General features: G+C 33.8%; 2 protein-coding genes across 3 annotated transcripts; one reads left to right on the top strand and one right to left on the bottom strand.

The window, feature by feature from the left end:
• Positions 1-2,676: 2,676 nt before the first annotated feature.
• On the top strand, positions 2,677-5,388 carry LOC112025775 (pentatricopeptide repeat-containing protein At5g11310, mitochondrial). Its single transcript, XM_065766493.1, has 2 exons — positions 2,677-3,310; positions 4,102-5,388. Exons 1-2 carry the CDS (start codon positions 2,734-2,736, stop codon positions 5,328-5,330), a joined length of 1,806 nt encoding a protein of 601 aa, XP_065622565.1. The 5' UTR covers positions 2,677-2,733; the 3' UTR covers positions 5,331-5,388.
• A 2,375-nt stretch (positions 5,389-7,763) lies between these two features.
• On the bottom strand, positions 7,764-12,145 carry LOC112025774 (uncharacterized). 2 transcript variants are annotated; one of them, XM_024058462.2, is made up of 5 exons: positions 11,279-12,145; positions 9,956-10,252; positions 9,270-9,446; positions 8,548-8,766; positions 7,764-8,323 (listed from the first exon to the last, which is right to left on the bottom strand). In XM_024058462.2, exons 1-5 carry the CDS (start codon positions 11,768-11,770, stop codon positions 7,910-7,912), a joined length of 1,599 nt encoding a protein of 532 aa, XP_023914230.1. In that variant the 5' UTR covers positions 11,771-12,145; the 3' UTR covers positions 7,764-7,909. The 2 variants fall into 2 exon arrangements, with proteins under 2 accessions (XP_023914230.1, XP_023914232.1); XM_024058464.2 differs by having other exon boundaries at positions 9,270-9,437; positions 11,279-12,144.
• Positions 12,146-20,879: the final 8,734 nt, after the last annotated feature.

Here is a 20,879-nt window from a genome sequence, read left to right as displayed (position 1 = left end):
AAAACAAAAAAAAAAAAAAAAAAAAAAAAAAAAAAAAAAAAAAAAAAAAAAAAAAAAAAAAAAAAAAAAAAAAAAAAAAAAAAAAAAAACGAGGCAGCTTATATTTAGAAAGAGCCAAAAAAGAAAACCCAGACAGAGAAAACGAAAGGCAGAATTTGAGAATCGAAATCCAAGGATGAAAATGAACTCACCGTGACTGGTTTTCGATCTGAAACCTGTTGCGCTTCAACGTTAGTGGGCTGAGTCTAGGTTGCTCAACTATTCACGACCCTTGTTATAAGCTGTCAATGGAGAACTAAGTTGGCCAATCAGATTCTACCACGTGGCGAATCAGGTTTGGTACAGTCCTTACCTAATAAATGTGTTTTCTTTTTTGGGTAATTCTAAAAATTTTAAAAAAAAAGAAAAAGAAAAGAAAGAGTATTCGTTTGGATAAATTACAAAAAAATAATATTAATATTAATAATAATAACCTTAATAATTTTAGTCGATTTATAATATAATTTTCTAAATTCTAAAACTGAACAATAAGCTCCTCAATTTTCATTCAAAAATGTTTTTTTTTTTTCAAATACCTCTTAATAAATTTAAAATAGTCTCTAACAAATAACTCCTTAATTGTGTATTTGAAAGTGATAATTGATTGTTATCCCTAATTGTGTATTCGGGAGTGATAACTGTTACTGGAATTTGAGGTTAAATCAACATTTTAAATTCAACAACAGTTTTTTTTTTTTTCTCTATTTTTGGTACCAAAAGAGATATGTTAAATCATTCTGTTACAAAATACTAGCTCTATTGTTTAAAAAATAAAAATAAAAAAGCTCTATTGAATTAAAAGCCAGTAGAGATTCCACCAAAGGCGATCAGTTATCAAATACAATATAGTTAGTAGATTGTGCAGTACCGAGTTTAGCTAAAGAGTCCATATATTAATTAGCTTCACGAAAGATATGCTTAATAGCTGAGTTGAGATAAATCCTCAAGAGCCTCCAAAGACTCTTGCAATCAGTGAGAAGAAGGTTCCATCATAGAATTGTTAATAGAAATGGTTTTGAGCAAATTTATTATTAGTTCAACATCTAGCGGCACAACAATTGATGAATATCCAAGTTGTTGAGCTATGGTAAGTCCATCCTTAAGAAGGACCAAAAGTTTAGACATAGTACTAGGAGTTATCCCGAATGACCTTGAGAACCCAGTGCTACCCAAGTAACAAAAAGAGGGGTCATCCATGTTTAGCTTTCCCAAGACTTCAGTGGGTTTGCTCCATTTGAAGAAACACAAATCTTAAAGTTTGGACAATTTATAGAAACGGGAAATAAATTTCTTCTTGTATTTTTTTTTTTTTTTTTTAAAAAAAAAAAAAAAAAAAAAAATCCATTAACAAGCATGTTAGGTGGACCCTTGTTTTTATACGTATCCCCGTCTTCAATTCTGGCTTCGAACACTCCCCACTTATAATTTCCACCTTTGCCTGCATCTCCGATCACACCCAGCCGCGATATCACCGGAAATTCCATCCGGGTAAGTTAATTTCCATTATGTTTGTTTTTCCGGGCATTCCGCGTGGATTGGTGTTGCGTGAGTTTGTTGCTGGTGTATAGGACATAGGGGGAAACCTTGTTTTTAAATTATGCCTTGAACCTGTTTGTGAAAATGCCTGTGTGAAGTAGTTTAGCAAAAAAGCTATGATATGCTTGTTTATGCGAGTATAACACAGACACTAAGTAAGTTTTATAGTTAGATATACAATACCATGGTATATGGATATAAGCTTTATAAGGATAGCTAAGTAGCTAGCTTTAGAGGCTGTCAAATGGGCTGTGCCTTTACACTCTTCTCTCAACTGAGGAACATCTTATTCTAGAAGCAAGACTCACATTTAGCATCTATAACAATCAATCATTCAAATAATAAGATAGTTTAGCGATTGGGAGAGAAAGAAATGCAACAAGCAGTAAAAGCTATAACCTTTGATTTCCCTATTAGACTGTCAATATTAAGCCTTTAAAGTATTGGGATTGGCTCAACTTTGTTTGCAATCACACACACAGAGATAATACTGACCTGGGCTTGTTGGCAATTTTTTGACTACTAGGACAAGATAGCTCTCAACTTATATAACTAGGCACACCATGGGATTATGTTCAAGACTTTTGAGCCCTAAATTTTTGCTCCCATTTAACAGCAGACCAAGAAAATGCTGCTCTCAGCCGATCTCATGGCCTTTTTTAGTTTGACAAGCATTATATAAAATAAGTCATTTGTATAGGATTCGTTGCAGAAGACCATTAAAAAAAGGCTAAATGAGTTCATTTGATTGTAATCGCAAATGAATTAACCTTACTTTTTATTGTCAATGTCTTAACTCAGAATCAACCATATCTGTTTCTAGAACCTTTGCAAACTATTTCATTTGAGGTTCTCTCTCTCTCTCTCTCGTGGGTGGGTCGGGCCACCATGGGGGCAGGGGGGAGTGTGTTTCTTAGGTCTGGAGTTTTAGCACCTTTTTTTCCCATTTTAGAATCCTTTCCCCTCTCCCCCACCCCCCCCAAAGAGCTAGTTGTGTATGTAAATGAATTTGGGGCTCATCAATGGTAGCCCCTAATTAAACTAACATTGAGATATCAGTTCTTCTAATAATTACTTTTGCTTATAAAATTGACAGGTATGCCTCCAAAGCTGAAAACATCATCTCTTCACTCACAGTTGACAGTGGCTCTCTCGCTAATGCCCTCACACAGATCTCGTCATTTTCTCTCTCCGTATTCTATTTTATTCAAGCCAAACCTTACCACCTACCTTCAAACCATTATTCACCGTTTCTTTTCTGACCAATCATGGCTCTCTGTTCCTGGAAACCCCCTCATCAAGTGGCCCTCACAGTCCCACCACCCACGCTGCCCTCCATCACACCCAATCCCCAATCCTATTTCTAACCATAACCCTGACCCCAAATTTTCACAAAATGACTTCTCCACCATTTCTAACCTCTTTACTGACCCCAATGTCTCTCCTGGTCCAGCCTTTGAGGCTGCCTTGGACCAGACCGAGGTTGAACCAGACCCAGTTCTGTTACAGGCATTGTTTGACTGTTTTGATTCGTCTCCCAAGTTACTGCACACACTCTTTGTTTGGGCTGAGAAGCAGCCTGGGTTTCAATCTTCTGCAACTCTGTTCAACTCAATGATCAATGTGCTTGCAAAATCCAAGAAGTTTGATTCCACGTGGTCACTGGTTCTTGATCAGGCTGCTTTGGTTTCAGGTGACACATTTGCTATCATCATCAGACGATATGCTCGTGCAGGTATATATATCTACTTTACAGCAAATGTTAAAAGATCGAACTTGATATTGATTTGGCCTGGTTGATTTATTTGAATTGGACATGTAATTTTCGCTAAGCACTGCATTTTATAGAATTAACCCTTTTGTATTGTATCTGGTCAATTGTGGATATGTAAATATTCATGTTCTTTAACCTATTTTTGTTATGATGGTACATATGCTTGATCTATTTATGAAATATTATGTAACCTTGCATAGGTATGCCTCAATCTAAGAAGCATGGATACTCCAAACCCTCTTGAACACGCTGAGGACACTCTTGCATGCACGTCCCTAGTGTGTTGGGAGGTTTTTTTTTTTTTTTTTTTCCTATGATTTTTAAAAATATTTTTAAATATTCTGATAGTTGTTATTTTTTTAAGCTTAAAATAAAGATAAAAATTATGCCTAAAAATAAATAAAATATACCCAAACATATGTATTAACTAATTAATTAATTATCTTATCCTTGTTGTGTCGTGTCCTAATTTTTCAAGAATTGCATTGATGCTGTGTCTTGTGCTGTGTTGTGCCCGCATTTATGCTTTTTTTAGGTCTCAATTTGCTATTTGCACATGACTTCACAAGTAATATAAATAACGACACCAAATTTTGCATTAAATTTGAGTTGAGATTTTTGAATTTTTGTGTTATTTTAGTGGGGATATTGATTCTGCATTTAAGAAAGGCTTTTATTGGTGACATTTGGTATATGAATTGAAATTGTGGCTGTTAGATTTGTGATCCTAATGTTATGGTAAACTTTTGTAGGTATGACCCAACCTGCAATACGGACATTTGAATTTGCATGTAATTTAGACCCAATTTGTGAATCACATTCAGAGATGAGCTTGTTTGAGATTTTGTTGGATTCCCTTTGTAAGGAAGGACATGTAAAGGCAGCTTCGGAATATTTAGATCAGAAAAGGAAGTTGGAACCAAGTTGGGTTCCATCAGTAAGGGTTTATAATATATTGTTGAACGGATGGTTTCGATCGAGAAAGCTTAAACATGCAGAGAAGCTTTGGGAGGAGATGAAAATGGATGATGTGAAACCAAGTGTTGTGACATATGGTACTCTTGTAGAAGGGTACTGTCGGATGCGATATGCTGAAAGGGCAATTAAACTGGTGCATGAGATGAGGAAAGAAGGAATTGAGCCAAATGCAATTGTGTATAATCCAATAATTGACGCATTAGGGGAAGCTCAAAGGTTTAAGGAGGCAATGTGGATGTTGGAGCGGTTTTTGGTTCTAGAATCAGGCCCCACTATCTCGACATACAATTCTCTGGTAAAGGGTTTTTGCAAGGCAGGAGATCTTGCAGGGGCTAGTAAGATCCTTAAGATGATGATAGGTAGGGGCTTTGTCCCAACTCCTACAACCTATAACTATTTCTTTAAGTACTTTTCTAAACATGGGAAGATTGAGGAAGGGATGAACCTTTATACCAAGATGATTGAATCTGGGTACACACCAGACCGACTTACTTACCATCTTTTGATGAAAATGTTATGTGAGGAGGAGAGACTGGACTTGGCAGTTCAGGTTAGTAAGGAAATGAGAGCTAGGGGATGTGATATGGACTTAGCTACAAGTACTATGTTGGTTCATTTGCTTTGTAAAATGCGTAGTTTTGAAGAGGCTTTTACAGAATTTGAGGACATGATTCGGAGAGGCATAGTTCCTCAGTATCTTACCTTTCAGAGAATGAATGATGCATTAAAGAAAGAAGGAATGATTGAAATGGCACAGAAACTACGGGGCATGATGTCTTCTGTACCTCATTCAATGAAGTTGCCAAATACATATAGCAGAGATGGAGATGCATCACGTGCAAGGAGAACATCTATAATGCGAAAAGCCGAGGCAATGTCTGATTTGTTAAAGACTTGTAAAGATCCAAGGGAACTTGTCAAGTGTCGTAATTCATCTGAAAATGTTGTATCGATTGCAAACCTGTTGATAGAGGATATTAAGAAAAAGGCTGACAAGACATGAATCTGCAACTACTTAAAAATAAAAGCTAGCATGAGTAAACTCGTGAATTACACATGCAGTGAGATGAGTTTATATTTTTAATTGGTATAACTAATTGGAGATCTTTTGTGGATAAATGAGAGAGTGAAATTGGGATACCAAAAAAGAGAAGAGGAAGGTCTCCCAACATGCCGTTTTGTCACCCAAAAAAAAAAAAAAAAAATTCTGTGGCATTTGGAGCTTGAATTTCAAGGATACAAATTTCTTCCCATTTTTTAAAGTTTTGGTACTATTTTCATAAAAAAAAATATTTTAAAAAAAAACTATCAACATCAGTTTTTTTTTTTCCTATAAAAGATTTTTAAAAAGATTTTATAATATTTAAATTGTTTATATTTATGGTGCACTTTCTTTTGTTCTTTCTTATAGTTTAGGGTGGATGTTTGCTTGATAAACTGTTAATTTCTATAGTATTATAGATGTTGGGTGAATATTAGTACAAATTAACATTGAATTAGAATGCTGATTAAAAAATTTTGAATTTTGGATGTGTACTACAAATACCCCTATTGGTTGGGGTGGCATTTGTAATTAGCTAATAATATTAATTCTCAGTACACAAATTTTTTTTAGTAGTTATTGAGATGATAAGTTATGAACTTATGATTGTTATTTTTTTTTTTTTCACATGCTCGTCACTATTTTTTTTAAATAACATTCAAAGGGAGATAGAACCAAAAGCTACAAAAAGGTTGGGTTGTACCAGCAAAGGTTCATAGGCACTCAAGTTGCCATTTTAGCTACAGACCATACAGGTTTAACAATAAAATGGGGCACTAAAAACATATTGCAAATAAGTCCTGTTTGAGTTAGAAAATTTAGATCAGCCAATCTAGTATTATCTAGCCAATCAGGTGCCTTTTTCTTCCTAAAGGCTTGGACTAGTCTTCTGCTATCACCTAAAAACAAAACTTGTTGGAACCCATGGTTTCTTGCTCTGATGTCAGCTTCCACCATAGCTTCAAACATTGCCCAACATGTTAACCTGGCTGCACTACCAGCTACTCCAAAGAAAACACTGACTCCCTGCATATTAACTGCTACATAGGCAAAAGAACATCTTTTTGGCTTTTTGCATCTTGCTCCTGCAATCTGCTGCTAGTTGCAGTTCTGCCTTTGGTCTTCCTGGACTGTTGTTATAGGTTGGCTGAACATTGAAGGATTCTTTGTACCTGCAAGACACAGATTGTGCTGTTAGAATCACATCCATAGGATTAGGATTTATTCCTTCATGGACCACCCGATTCCTATGGTTCCATATTGTCCACAAAGTTGTAAAAATAGCCTGCAAGTATTCCATAGAGCAGTCCTTTACCAAAATCTCATATGCAGATTTGACCTTGTACTCTCCATCATTTGAATATTTCCAGAAGAGTTTGTCTTGAACTGGCTCGTCACTAGTACCACTTTTATCATGTATCAACCATATCGTGCAACCTGATTGTGAAAGAAGGTAGATTTTAAATGTTGCAGTGGTTTTTTTTTTCCTAGTAATGTTAGGTACACTAAAAAATTTAGGTTAAATTGCTAATTTAGTCCTCAAATTATTGGATAACAGTTTAATTTGGTCATTCACTATTAATTTTGTCAATTTTGTCTCTCAACTTTTAAAATTAAGTCAATATCATCCTTGGGTTTTCTCTCCATTCAATTTAAAAATAAATAAATAAATAATAGTTGAATTGATTTTTTTTTTGGCTGAAAATAGTTGAATTGATTTAATTTTAAAATTTTCACACTTTTCTCATTACATAGGATACATTTGCAACATTCGTCAATTTTATCAAAATTAAAATGAAGATTAAATCTAATGATGAAATTGACTTGATTATGGAAGTTGAGGAATAAATTTAAAATAGTTAATAATTTGAGGGACTAAATTGTTAAAGTGGCATAAAAGGATCAACAGATGGAGGCCAAATTCCCAAATGGGTCCAGTTAACGGGTACCAAGTTATTATCGTCATCACTTGTTTCAGTATAGAAGAACATAGATTTAGCCAATGAATTGGTAGTCCTTTGTTCAACTTTTGCAGATTGTGAAGATGGTCACATGCATCGTTTACATGTAATAGCCTGATGTAAATAAATGTTTCTGTTGCAACAATTTATTACACCTCTACTTGGAAGGATGCATGTACATTTTCGCTTAAAGTTGACATCTTGAATATGAACCCAAACTAGTAATAGTTTTTCTTCTTTCAGCTGTCTTCACTAATTGCATTCATATGCAGTTTTGAGACAGAAAATTTTCAAAATTTTAAGCATTTGTGAAACACATCTAACGGATTTTGTTAAAATAGCTTTGCTTGCTGGTCTTGGCTCATTGAAAGGTTACTATTGCCAGTAGGTATCATCAGAAGGTAACAAACAAACAAACAAACAAACAAAGAAATCAAACAAAGAAAAAACTACCTGCAAACGATAGCATCTCGGGTTTACTAGTAAAATCTTATAAGCTAACTATTTTAATGTAAATTGCTACTGTTAATATAGTTAGACAAGAAGAGAAGCTCCTAGCTGAATCCTAGTTACTGAGAATCACTCTCTCAAAAAGTTCTCTGTACTGGAAGCAAGGGGGGAATGCAGAGGGAAAATGGCTTTGCTATTTTGCCTCATCAACAACGATGAGTTGCCAATATCACGAAAAGGTGATCGCTTTGGAGCCATGAATCCACTACTTGATGTGTGTACTTTTCTTCTTCTATCCCCTGAGACCTCCTTACCGGCATTATCATCGGCTAAATGATTTTCCTTCAAGCGACAAACTAGTACTCTTTTCTCCATCTCATTTTGTGCATCCTGGGTAATTCCTGGTGAACTTTTGGTCCTTGTAACTACTGTGTTTTGTTCCTTCCTCATCCTTTCAAGTTCTCCATGGAGCACAGACATTTGTGCTTGTAGCTCATTTGCTTTGCTTTCAGATGATTGAGCCTTCTGTCTCCATTCTTGGACCTGGTGATAAGAAACGTGATATCTTAAAAACTATTTTAATCTGGTGATAAGGAATGACTTGCTATCTGCAGTGATATCTTAAGTTATTTTTCCCAATGAAATACATTATTGGACAGCAGAACGGCATAAGCAAAGAAAAGATACTTTTGCATAAAGAATATTGGGATAGAAAATGAAACAAAACATAAGACAAATTGGCTCAAGTTTGTTGTAAGAAATCTTACAGCAGAGTGTAGGGATTGAATTTGATGATCGGAATTGAGGGCTCGATCCTCCCAAAAGTCTCGAGAAGCCTGCAATTCTTCCATCTCCACCCTCACTTGCCCTAGCATCCCTTGCATCTGAGACCATTGCTCTGTCTCAACTCGAACTTGCTCTACAATTCTTCGCACTACAGCCTTACAACGTCCTGAGCACTTGTTGTCTTCATGGGACATTATATCCTGTAGAAGAATATTTCCAACTTTAAGCACGAATTCCTTTCCTATTTGTTTGTCGTGAAAAATAACTGAAAGACATGCAAGGAGCATTGCAGGTCTGATGCAATTAAAAGAGAGTGATCATATCATGTTGCATTAGTTGAGGCTGCAATGCCTAGTAAAGTAGTAATTGTAGACATTAATCAACATCCAATGGCCCCTATAAAATCTTGAAAGAAGGAAGCAACAAGACATATGAGCTCATTGGGAAATGTAAACCTAAGAGAGTGTATCAACATGAGTAACAATGAAAAGACATGACAAATCCAAATTATTAGAATGGAACCAGTTCTAGTTAGAGGAAGTTTAAGCTATGCAGTACAAACCAATATGCAAACCACTAATGTCAAAGTCATTAAAAATATTCATATAACATATATGAAACATCAAAGAACAAATTTTATTTATAAAATCATTTATTTACTAAGCAATGTATAATGAAACATAGTAAAGAGAGAAGGATGTGCCTGATCAGGTTGTCTTATTGAGGAAGAAGATGAATTATGAATTTCAATACGCTTGGAAGAGGATGCGGAACTGTTTGCTGAAGAGAGCATTGATCTATACTCCTCTTCCATTCTGTTTAACAAAATCCCCTTTGACAACCCCTCCATTTTCCTTCTTAGAATATCGACCTGCACAGTCTTGGAAAATTAATATTACCAATTAATAAATGGGATTCAATGTTCAAAATAGTTCAGAAAAATAATAATGATGATGAGAATAAAGTAGACTTGGGTTTGAGAATCACTCTTGCCCTTAATTGAGCTTAAAGTTCTGTTTTATATGCTTTTGCATAATTATATTAACCAAAAGGAGGATTATGCGAATTGAAAATGAAAATTCTTTGCATTGTTGCTTAAAAACTGTACAAAAAGAGAATAACTCAGTGAATTGACCTTAAATAGTCCATCACATGATGGCCTCGAGAACACAAAAAACTCCACTGAAATTTGTCTAATAAAAATTATATTGCTCAATTAAGGATAACTTTCACTTTCAGAAAACACAACAACATTATAAATTTTATTCAAAACTAAGAGCAGCTACTTTTTTGAGAAGTCAAAGATAGAGTTATAATAATTGAATAGCATCATTGGGTATCAAAATGTGGATTGATGACACCAATTAGTGAAAGACAGATCATTCTTACATTGCATTTGCCACTTGAAACAAAGCTATCATCAACTCCACAACTTGTTTTAATTGACAAGCTTGCTTCTGCCATCTCCTCTATCTCCTTCACACATATCTCATCTGATGTTACTTCAAACTTCTCTAGCCGTCTCTGAAGAAGAGTTGCTTGTTTATCAAAATTACTACAGTTCCTAACTTCAAAATCCTTTAGTCCTAAGCTCCTTTGTAACTTCTCTAGTTTCTCTGCCAAGTCAAGGATCTCTTTCTCCAATACCACACTCACATCCTCTCCTTCACAAATCTTCTTTCTTCCCTACAAAGCAGAAACAAATCACCAAACCAAGATACCAGTTTAAATTCATGTTAATCAAATTTGGCATGCAATTTAAGCAATTAAAAGATGCCAAATTACTATAATCTATGTTTAATTGCAAAACATTATAGGAAAAACAAAAGAAGAGACCAGGCCTTGAGCTTATTTGCTAATTTAGGCAAAATGGAACAATTTAAAATAAAAATAATAATAAAATAGAATCAAAATGACCAGACTATTACTAGATAGCTGATGATTCAATATTCAAACTGCCCTGTCTTTCCCTAAATATATTTTATCAAGAAAATGCAAATGGTGACAAAATGACCCATCTGCTTATTGTAATAGGACAAGCAAGAAACTGATACCAACAGTTACAAAAGCAGGAACCAAGTAAAATATTATTTTCAATCAAAAAAGGTTAAGCCAAATTATTCAAACCTAGTCATATCCCAAGTTCCCATCAACAATATTACTCAGATCGAGAGAAGAACTGTTTGTACTTTGTTTGGTTGCTGAGAGAAAAGAAAAATAAAGGGAAATAAAAATACTTCAAATCCAATGACTTTTAAATTATTCTCCTTTCAAAAAGCCAAAACTGTTTCTTTCTTTTTTCAAAAATTTCTTGGCAAAAAAATAGTGACATTTACTCAAACAAGGATTTTTTTTTTCAGGCTCCAAGAGTTGTAAAACACTATCCTAATTCCACCCGTGACACCGACTGAACAAAAATAAATAAATAAATGTAAATATATCCAAACCACCTAGTTCTTTACTGAAAAGTGATAATAAGCACAAGACTCCCACTTCTGCTAACTCTAGAAGTGGTGATTATTAGGTAGTCTTACTCAAAACATGATAGTTCCAAAGTTCAAACATGATAATTTAAAATTTTTATTGTCCTTACATTTTCTTATGCTTTTCCTATATTTTCCCAGTAACCAAACAAAATCCATATAATTAAGCATTCTAAAAAAAAAACAAAAACAAAAAACAAAACAGCTAGAGAGAGAGAGAGAGACTAACAGAAAGAAGAGTCTGAACAGAGGATCTCAGAGTCTTCTCCATCTTCACCCTGCTCCTCTCCAACTTCTTGACAGCAATGTCCCTCTCCATTCTCAGCAAATTGCACTCAGCCCTTAACATCTCCGCTTGGAACCTCCACTTCTCCTCCTCCATCATACCACTACAATGACCACTACTCTCGCTACTGCACTCCTCTACCCTCACTCTCCTCCTCTCACTTTCACCGCCACTAACATTACTACCATTATAGTCCAAAAAAACTACCGGAATCCCAGTTCTTGAAAAGGCCCGCTCTTGATCAAACAGTGTCTCCAGCTTGCCTTGTATACGGTCACGCCTGGCTTCCACACAGGTGGGTTTTGAAGCCACGGTCTTGGAGTTGCGGTGCTGTCTCCGCCGAGGCCGGCGTGGCAAGTGGAGGATTCTAGGCGTTGGTGCTGGTGGTGGGTACTGCCATTTCGCTCTCCTTAATGCTGTAGTTGTTGTTGACATTCTCTCTATACGCCACCAACTTTTGTTTAGCTTTTGGGTTGGGTTGAAAAAGAGAAAAACTTATTAAGCTTTGTGTTTTTGCAATGTAGGTTGGTTTGATGAGAGAGTGAAACAGTGATGAAAGTGAGAGTTTGGACTTAAAGGGGTTATAGGCTTATAGTATAGCACTCCAAAGTTTCAAACTTTGATCTTTTTTGGGTTTGAAAGAGAAAGGTCCATAATAATAAGCCTTTTTGTAACGTTGGAGAAGCTCACACACAGTGAGCGAATGAGAGAGAGAGAGAGAGAAGGAGCTTGAGGAGTAAAGAGAGTGATAGGCGTGCAACCTCGTGAAATGAAAGAACAGGGATTTCAAATGAAAGCTGCGTGTTCTTCTTTTTGCATACTAATTTACTTCCAACCTTGGACCTTGTTTGTTTATGGGAAAATGAAAAAGATTTGTACCAGTAAGTAGTTGCAGTCAATGTCTGTTCTCCCCTCATGACCATTTTGCCCTTCTTCTTCATTTTTAAATCCACAGTTCTGTTTGGATAGTTTTGTTTTATGGTATTATAAAAAATAAAATAAAATAAGATATTTATAAGAAAAAAAAAAAGTTAACTAATGATCTAAGAATACTAGTTTAGAAACTATTTTTAGAAATATTTTATAGGAAAATGATGAATCAAGTTTTTTATATTTTCTATGAAAGTGTTATTAAAAATTTTCTAATATAGTTTAGGGTAATACTAACGAGTGCTCTTAAGACAATAGTTAACAATTCATTTTAAAAAAGTTTTGACACCACTTTTATAAGAAATAAAAAAAATTGTTAAAATATTAATTGTTTTTTTTTCCCTATAAAAACATTCTTTAAATGAATTGTTAACCATTTCTCTAAGGGCATCCGTTAGCATTTTCTATTTAGTTTATTAACAATTATCTTAAGAACACTCATTAGCATGACCCTATAAAATATTTATAATCAAACTTAGAGCATTAGCATTAACGGTTCTAAAAAAAATTCTATTCAACATATCAAAAATTTACTCTATCTATTTTAATATAGTATTTAAAATATATCCTACATCAAATATTTTATTTTAACACGTCACCCATTAAAATAACATCCATGAGAGAGAGAGAGAGAGAGAGAGAGAGAGAGAGAGAGAGAGATTATTTACGTAAAATTTTGTAATACCTAACTTATATATATATATATATATATATATGACTGTATTTTAACCACTATCAATGACCCTGTAACAATAGAGTCCTTGACTGGTGATGAAAGCTGTCTTCTCTGAGTCTTTTTTTGACATTTGGATTTGGTTGTTGCCTAAGAAAGCGTCCACGAAAGTGAGGAGTTTATGCCCCGGTGTTTAATCAACTAGTTGGTTGATTTTTGGCAGGAGAAAGCTATGTTTGAGGCAGGCCCAGTTCAGGTCCGTGAATTTCACATACATTACGAGCGGAGTCCACATAGCAAATAGTGGTGCATCAGCGGGTTTGGACTTGGTATCATAGGATCCATGCAATGCATTACCTGTACACCGCCATTGTTGTTGGTATGCAATGCAGCAGTCTGAAAAGCACTAACACTGTCCAAAATCTAAATGCAAGGGAAAGGAGAATTTATAAATTTGCATTAGAAAGGGGGACCACGAAGAAAGCCCCAGTGTGGAGCACATCACATGACTCTTCTTTTAGCTTTTGGCATTAAGAGAAGGAGAGTGGTCCTCCTTCAACAATCACATAATTGATGGTAGACTACATCAGAGTTGGAAGAATCATACCAAACCATTTTCTCCAACTTATCTTAGTAGAGCTTATTATTAGTTGGTTTTCTATCCTATGGTTTTTATCCCAGCCTGAGGGAGAGACAGAGTCAAGAGTTCCTCTCTCTAATCATCATCAACTTCTATCCAATATTCCTTTTATTATTCCATTTGTCTAACCTAGAGCTAGAGCTTTTTATTCTCTATGAACTTCTTCTGTTGCATTATTTTCTCTTAAATATTCAGTGAGAGAAGGAGAAGCCTTGGTCCCATGAAGATTCTCTTGTGGCCATAAACGTCTCAATAAGTCAATAATCAATATTGTGAATCTGTGATATATGTAGTTTACCTTTTGTCTTTATGCTGGAATTATAGCAGGTGAGCTCAAAAAGGTGGCCAATGGCCCAAAGTTGAGTTTGGATGGACTTCAGACTAGTTTGATATAGATGGCCCATTCCATAACAGTCATCTGTCTTTTTAAGAAGTCAGAACCCATATCTATGGTACAAGTATACGATTAAATGACATGACAATCCTTACACTATTAGATCAAGAGAATAAAATTAAAAACAATTAAATGATCGAAATAAACAAGAATTGAAATGAAGACAATCCTTTTCCACACAAGTATATTGATCAAAATTTTCACAATTTCCCAAGAACAAGCTTACAAAATTCAAAAAGAACAATTGCTTAATTTTATTCTAATGGAATATGACAAATTAGGGATGAAGGCGTAGAACTTGAAATGCAATTGATGCTTAATAACTGAAAAGTGATAAGCAGAGATGACTTCAGTAACACCAATAATCATTTCGGATTTTATCATCAAACTTCTTCTTTAGCTCTGGATGCATCTTAAATTTGCAGTCGTAGCTGCTTTTTGGTTAAGTTGATTTCTTTTCTTGGCAACCTTGCTGCTAGTTGCTATAGTTTCTATGCGTTCGGTATTCATTACTTCCGTTTTTTCTTCACCATAGCTACAATAGGCCCTGCTTCACAATCTCGCACGATAACATCTTTTTACCTTTTTTTTTTTTTTCTTTTTTAATGAAACGCACTGTAACTTGCTTCACAATCTCGCACGATAACATCTTTTTACCTTTTTTTTTTTTTTCTTTTTTAATGAAACGCACTGTAACACCTACTCCCATGTAAAGCTTGTCTTTGGAGATTGTCCTATGCTCATCAACGATTCAACATTCACTTTGCAAAAGCCATTAATTGGAGTTTTCAAAATTTTGTTCTTTTTTGGGCTTTGACCACCTCTTGGACCGCTTGCTAGTTGGTGTGTATATATATATATACTCAACATAGTTTACTTTGATTCCCTTGTTTTTTGTTTCATTTTTTCCCCCAAAGCACAATTCCTATTATTTCGTTTATTCCAAGCTATAAAAATAAATAAAAAATATGAAGCCAAATATTGCTATGACTTCAGCAACACCAATAATCATTTGGGATTTCATCATCAAACTTCTTCTTTAGCTCTGGTTGCATCTTAAATTTGCAGTCATGATATTGATCTTTTTCTATTAAGTTGGCACACAAACCAATAAAAACCAAAATGGTGAGAGAGACATGGAAAATGGGTGATTTAAAAAAATAATAATAATAACAAAATCAATGTCTATCTTCATCTCTTAAACTTCTGCAACCTCCTTTTCTAATCTTTCAGACTCCTTCAGAGATTTCTCTTCAGCTTCTTTCAGCTCCACCAACTAAAACTCAAAATATATTTAACTTCATTAGATTGTCCCAAAAATATAGGATTTTTTTCCCCTGCCATGTTTACCGTAGCTGGATAGTTTCTATGTATAGTAAGAACACTAAAATCAAGAATTTCCTGCAATCACTGAATAGTTTCTATCTATCCTGCAATCACACACGATCGATTCGAAACTTCAATCAAATTAGAGTTGACCCAAACCCACACACGATCAATTCGAAACTTCAATCAAGTTAGAGTTTGAAGCTGAAACATGAAATTCAAAACTTTAATTAGTCAAACCCTACCTACAATCAAATTGAAGCTTGATGTAATTGGAACCAAGAGAATAAGATTTGAGAGAAAGAAAGCGAGGAAATATTTTACTAACGAGAGATAAGGAGTGAAAGACACATAACTTAAATGTTTTGAGTGTGTGTGTGTGTGTACACCTTCGATGCAGTGCTATTTTTGTCAAAAAATTGAAATGAAAATCACCAACCGGACCTGTCGAATTGTGGTTTCTTTAAAAAAAAAAATGTCGATTGTCAACCCTTTCATTGTCGACAACAATCAAAAGTATTGTGGCCGATTCGACTCCAGTTGATTTCAGTTGGAACATGAATAGTCCTAGTCATTATGATTTAATTTTTTTTTTCTAAATATTGATGCATCTATTATTTGATTTTGAAAATAAAAAGGCATGAACCGTTTTTTATCATTTAGTAAAAAAAAAAGTATTGCATTTATTAATATATGGACAACACACAGGAAATCTTGAAGCAATATGTTGTAATAGACAAGCATTAAAAATTCCCGCCTCAATAACTAAACTAAAGTTGTCACTACTTACTAGTATGGAGTCAATAATTTTGCTCAAAAGCCCAACAAAGGCAAACCCTACATGTATAGTATCTTAAAGAGCAAGACTTAGGTACTGTATATTAAATGTTGTTTTTTAAATTTCCCTCTTAAAATTCTGTCATGTGGATTTTTTCTCATGGAATAAAAGTGTATTTTTTAGTTAAGTAGCCACATGCATGGCTGAATCTTAAGAAAAAAACTTAAGGAACAATGCTTAAGGTATTGTACCTAAATTTTGTCCTATCTTAAAATAATTGTGCTGCTTGGTAGGTATTGCAACAAGGCAACAAATCAGATTTTCAATTTGATAAAAGGAAAATGAGTGGTGGGCTAGAGTTGTAAATAAAAATGTGAGGGTCTAAGTGTCAATCAAAAAGGCAGAAAGATGTAGATGCAACCCTTTCAATTTTAGGGTTTGAATTGGAGAAAGTAGAGTTGTTGTGATAAACTAAACTTAAAATGGGTATCACCAAATCTTAATTAATTAAAACTATGGATGGAGACTTGGGTTGAATTTTTATTTTTCTTTCTCCAACATTTGTGAATGAAAAATCACGTGACAAATGGTTTCAAACTTTCAACTATTACTCTATCTGCATTGACATTATATGAAAGAGGAATTGACTATACATAGAACTAGTACCCATTGTCTAGTTTAAATATTTGTCTCTGACACCCCATTTGTATAATGGGGAATTGCCAATGTTTAGTAACTTTTTATCACATGGTTTTTCATTCATGAATATTTAAATAATAAGTCATTTGGAATCATTAAACAGTAATTCTGTGACAAATCTGACCCTCATCATCCTTGATATTGTTCATAACTTAATTGTACCTGCTTGCTATAAATAAATAAATAACTTAATTGTACCTTTATTTTTTTTTTACCTATTTTGCTGAAACAGCTTAATTGTACTTGAAATTTGAAAACTACTCACCTTTTTCCCGGGGACGGACCGGGGGGTGAGGCCCACCTAGTCCATAATTTTTTTTTATTTTTTTAGTTATTATATATTTCATTTTTGCAGTTAGACCTCCTTCCAAAATCTTAGGCCATTTTCTCCTCAATAAGTCTAACTCACCCAAAAAGTAACTATTCAAACCCAAAAACTTAACAAAAATAATAAAAATATTTATAATAGTAATTATATTTTAGCAAAAAAAAAAAAACTATTTTATCACCAAAGAACCAAAAAATCATGTGTTATTGGAGAAGATAAAACTAAATTTTTTTGCAACGACAGACAGTAAACTGGTATAAATACCAGTTGATTGTAGCAAGTTATTAAAAATAAAATACAATATTTTATTAAGATTATTTCTTCCTTCAATTAAAAACCTAGATTCTCTCTTCCTTTAATTATTAATAAGTTATTTATATTATTTTAAATAAAGTACTAAAAAACATTGAATATTTGATACTAGGTGTATTGTAAAATGAGATAGTAAAATAAATAAAGTAATTGTTTAATGTGCTAAAAGTTAACATTTTTAGCACCACTACTATGAATGCTCTAACTTTAACCAATATATATATATATATATATCATAGCCAGCCTAGTATTAAAAATAACATTATTTTATTTTTGATTTTATCTTTGTTGATAAATCTTTACATCTTAAAGTATTTAAAAATAACAATAGTATGTATTTATAATTTTTTAATATTATATAGATGTCTATTCGAAATTTTTTCTTTCTTTATGTCGCTAGCTTAAAATCTTAGGTTCAGCAATCAACTTAATTTCATGGCCCATATTTCCTATCACTTCACTATATTTATGTTTTGTACGTACATGACAACATAAGTACAACTGGATAATAATCATTATTAATTTTCATGTACTATTTACCGGTTGAAATTTCCACTTTAACCCTTAGAAATTGCTTGAAGTTTAAATTTTTAATTTTCAGAAAATTTTAAATATGAAAGTTACAAAAGATTTAGACAAAACTCATGCTTTTTTTTTTTTTTTTTTTTTTTTTTTACTGATTAAAGGGGTTTTCATTGTAGACTCACGGATTTTACACTATGTGATAGTAGTAAGTAATATCATATATATCACCAATATCTTGTTAGTATTATCGCTTGAACCACTCACTAAATGAAGCAATTCAAAAACGTAATGCTAGTCCTGGTGTGAGTGACCCCTCTAACATAAGCAACTTTTTAATAAGGAAAATATTAACAAATACTTTAAAAATATTAGTTTAAGAACTATTTTTAAAAATATTTTATGGAAAAATGATAAAATAATTAAAATTTTTGACAATTTTTTATGTTTCTTACAAAACTAATGTCAAAACTTTTTTATTATGGTTTGTTAACAGTTACCATTAACTTTTAATAATTAGACATAATTATTAGTAATTAGACATAATTACTAAAACTTAATGCTAATCTTAGTGTGAGTGACTCTAATGTCAGCTTACGTTTAAAGAGTCTCACACAAAACAAGGTATGTGAGTGTCACTGTCTAATTTTTACTTCACATTAATAAATGAAATGGTCCGTGCCGTTGAAGACGTTGTGTCATGTGTTTGGTTCTTGATTGTTTAATAATAATGAATTGAATTGATTTGTTTTGTTTTGTTTTGTAATTTTCATTACCGACATCCTATGCATTCCTGAGTCTTCTTCTTATGCTCCCATATCTGTCTTTTTTACTCTGCAAAAAATTATTAAAAAAAAAATTCGGATCCACGTCAATCTCAAATGAATATCAAATGAATAGTTGAGATTAAAAGTTGAAAAAATAACTTTCAATCTCAATCATTAAATAAAATATATTAAAAACAAGATTAAAAAGTTAAAGATAAAAAGTAAAAAAAATTGTGAAAAAAATGGGTGAATTGCACTAAGTGCAATACCCTAGTTATTGCACCTAATGTAATTCAAAAAAATAAGTATGATTCTCTGTCTCGGTCCTCACGAATCACGTACTGTTTGTGATTAATTGATCATCATTTTCAATGGTACCCCCTAAACTCAAAACCCACAGAGAAACTTTCAGCTTTGTTGGAAAGCCAACATTAAATATAGATATCAATGCTCTTGCTATGGAGTGAAACATGCACCATGTTTGAATCAAAGAGCCGTTGGATTGGATATTGCAGGACCACTTACCAAAAATAGAATTGCTTGGTTGCATGGTTTCATTTAGTTTCACATTTATGATTTATGTACAATTGGACCAATACGTTAACGTTGAGTATCTCCAAAAAAAAAAAAAAAACCGTAACGTTTAGACTGCAGGTGCATAACAAAATTTTGATTAAAAATCTGTTTAGAATCTATTTATTTTATTAAAATTTGTAAGGTTGAAATTTATCAACCATCTTATTGGCTTTATTTCGTACCAATTTGCTTGTAATTTAAGCACTTATAACCCTGTATTTATGTGGGATTATTGTAAAGGTAGTATGTGAGAAGATGTGAAGAAAAGCTCAAGTATGTGCAAGAAGGCAAAGATTCGCGGCTAGGACTCGCGACTGGCAAGCCGCCAACTGCAGGCACGTGAAATACACATATGGGGAGCTGAAGGGTCGCGCCAGCTGTCGCACTTCAGGACAAAAGTCCCAGGCTAGCCAGGCCATTATCTCGCGGCTTGAACTCGCGACTCAGACCAGTCGCAAGGCCAAGCCGCCAATTAGCCTTGTTTGACAAAAACTGACTCTTCGTATTCCAAACACATACAACTATATATAGACCCTTATACCCACTAAATTGTGAAAGCTTCTAGAGAGAATTTTGTGAGAAAAAACCCTAGAGAAAAACAAGATTGCCTCATCCCCAATCTTTATCTTAGAGACTCTACAAATTTCTCTTCTCTCTTCCTCTCCATTGTTACATTCTTGAGAGGCCTTTAACCAAATCCTTATCTTACCACACCCACGTCTGTGAGAAGGTTCATTTGGTGCTAAGTGAAACAGTTTGGAAGGAACCAATATACATTGGTCGATGCTATGGTATAGTAGCGGAATCCGGGAAGCTAAAAAAGAAATAGGTTCGGCGTAACCTCGTTGGAGCAAGAAGCTTGGAAGGCTTAGGTACTTGGGTAGATTAGGCTTACAGGGTCTTCTGCTATTCATGTATCCCAACTACATTCTTTAGGGTCTTATGGACAGTTTTAAAAATTGTTTTTCAATTTTTCTCTCGAATATCAGTGACTGTTCATTGTCTTCTTCATTTCTCTCTCTCAAACACTCCGAGTCTCACTGTAAAAGATTCCATTTTTGCATCATGTCTTCATCAAACACCAAGAAAAAGGTATGTTTTTTTTTTTCCTTTACTTCATTCTTAATGTTTTGATGTTTAGTTTCTTGTTTTGTATGTTGCATTTATGTTCTGCAATATAGTGTGTTCAAACATGGGTTTGCCTAAAATGTTGGGTTTGATTGTTTGGGGTTGTTTTCTCTTGTAGCTGAGTTGTCTAAGTATCTTGTTAATGCTTCAAGTTGCTTGTCTTTGGTCTGTGCATTGTCTTTGATAGAGTTATTTCTCTTTGGGCATATGGGTTGGGGGTTTTTCAGTGTTTCTCTCTAAATGTGGTTTGTGGGTTTATCAATTTATATGAGTATTGTGTGGATAGCATTGTGTTGTTTTTCACTCACCATATCTTGTGTGTGCTGCTGCATTGGGGTTTTCATCATATCGTGTTTCTTTGTCATTTGCTCTATTCTAGGTACATTTTTCTTTCACTGACTTATAACTGAAACTAATCAATCTGATGTTTGGTTCTTATGGTATTGTATTTTGGTTCTTTTCTGTATGTCG

The sequence above is a fragment of the Quercus suber genome, unplaced genomic scaffold (genome assembly GCF_002906115.3).
Source record: "Quercus suber isolate HL8 unplaced genomic scaffold, Cork oak 2.0 scaffold_710, whole genome shotgun sequence".
Taxonomy (NCBI): Eukaryota; Viridiplantae; Streptophyta; class Magnoliopsida; order Fagales; family Fagaceae; genus Quercus; species Quercus suber.
This window is presented reverse-complemented; position numbering and strand designations above follow the sequence as displayed.

Coding starts and splice junctions, on each gene's coding strand:
- LOC112025775 (XM_065766493.1), top strand. CDS start 2,734: ATGCCCTCACACAGATCTCGTCATTTTCTCTCTCCGTATTCTATTTTA. Junction 3,311..4,101: donor CAGACGATATGCTCGTGCAG/GTATATATATCT, acceptor AAACTTTTGTAG/GTATGACCCAACCTGCAATA.
- LOC112025774 (XM_024058462.2), bottom strand. CDS start 11,770: ATGTCAACAACAACTACAGCATTAAGGAGAGCGAAATGGCAGTACCCA. Junction 10,253..11,278: donor CTGTTCAGACTCTTCTTTCT/GTTAGTCTCTCT, acceptor TCTGCTTTGTAG/GGAAGAAAGAAGATTTGTGA. Junction 8,324..8,547: donor TTCAATCCCTACACTCTGCT/GTAAGATTTCTT, acceptor TCTTATCACCAG/GTCCAAGAATGGAGACAGAA.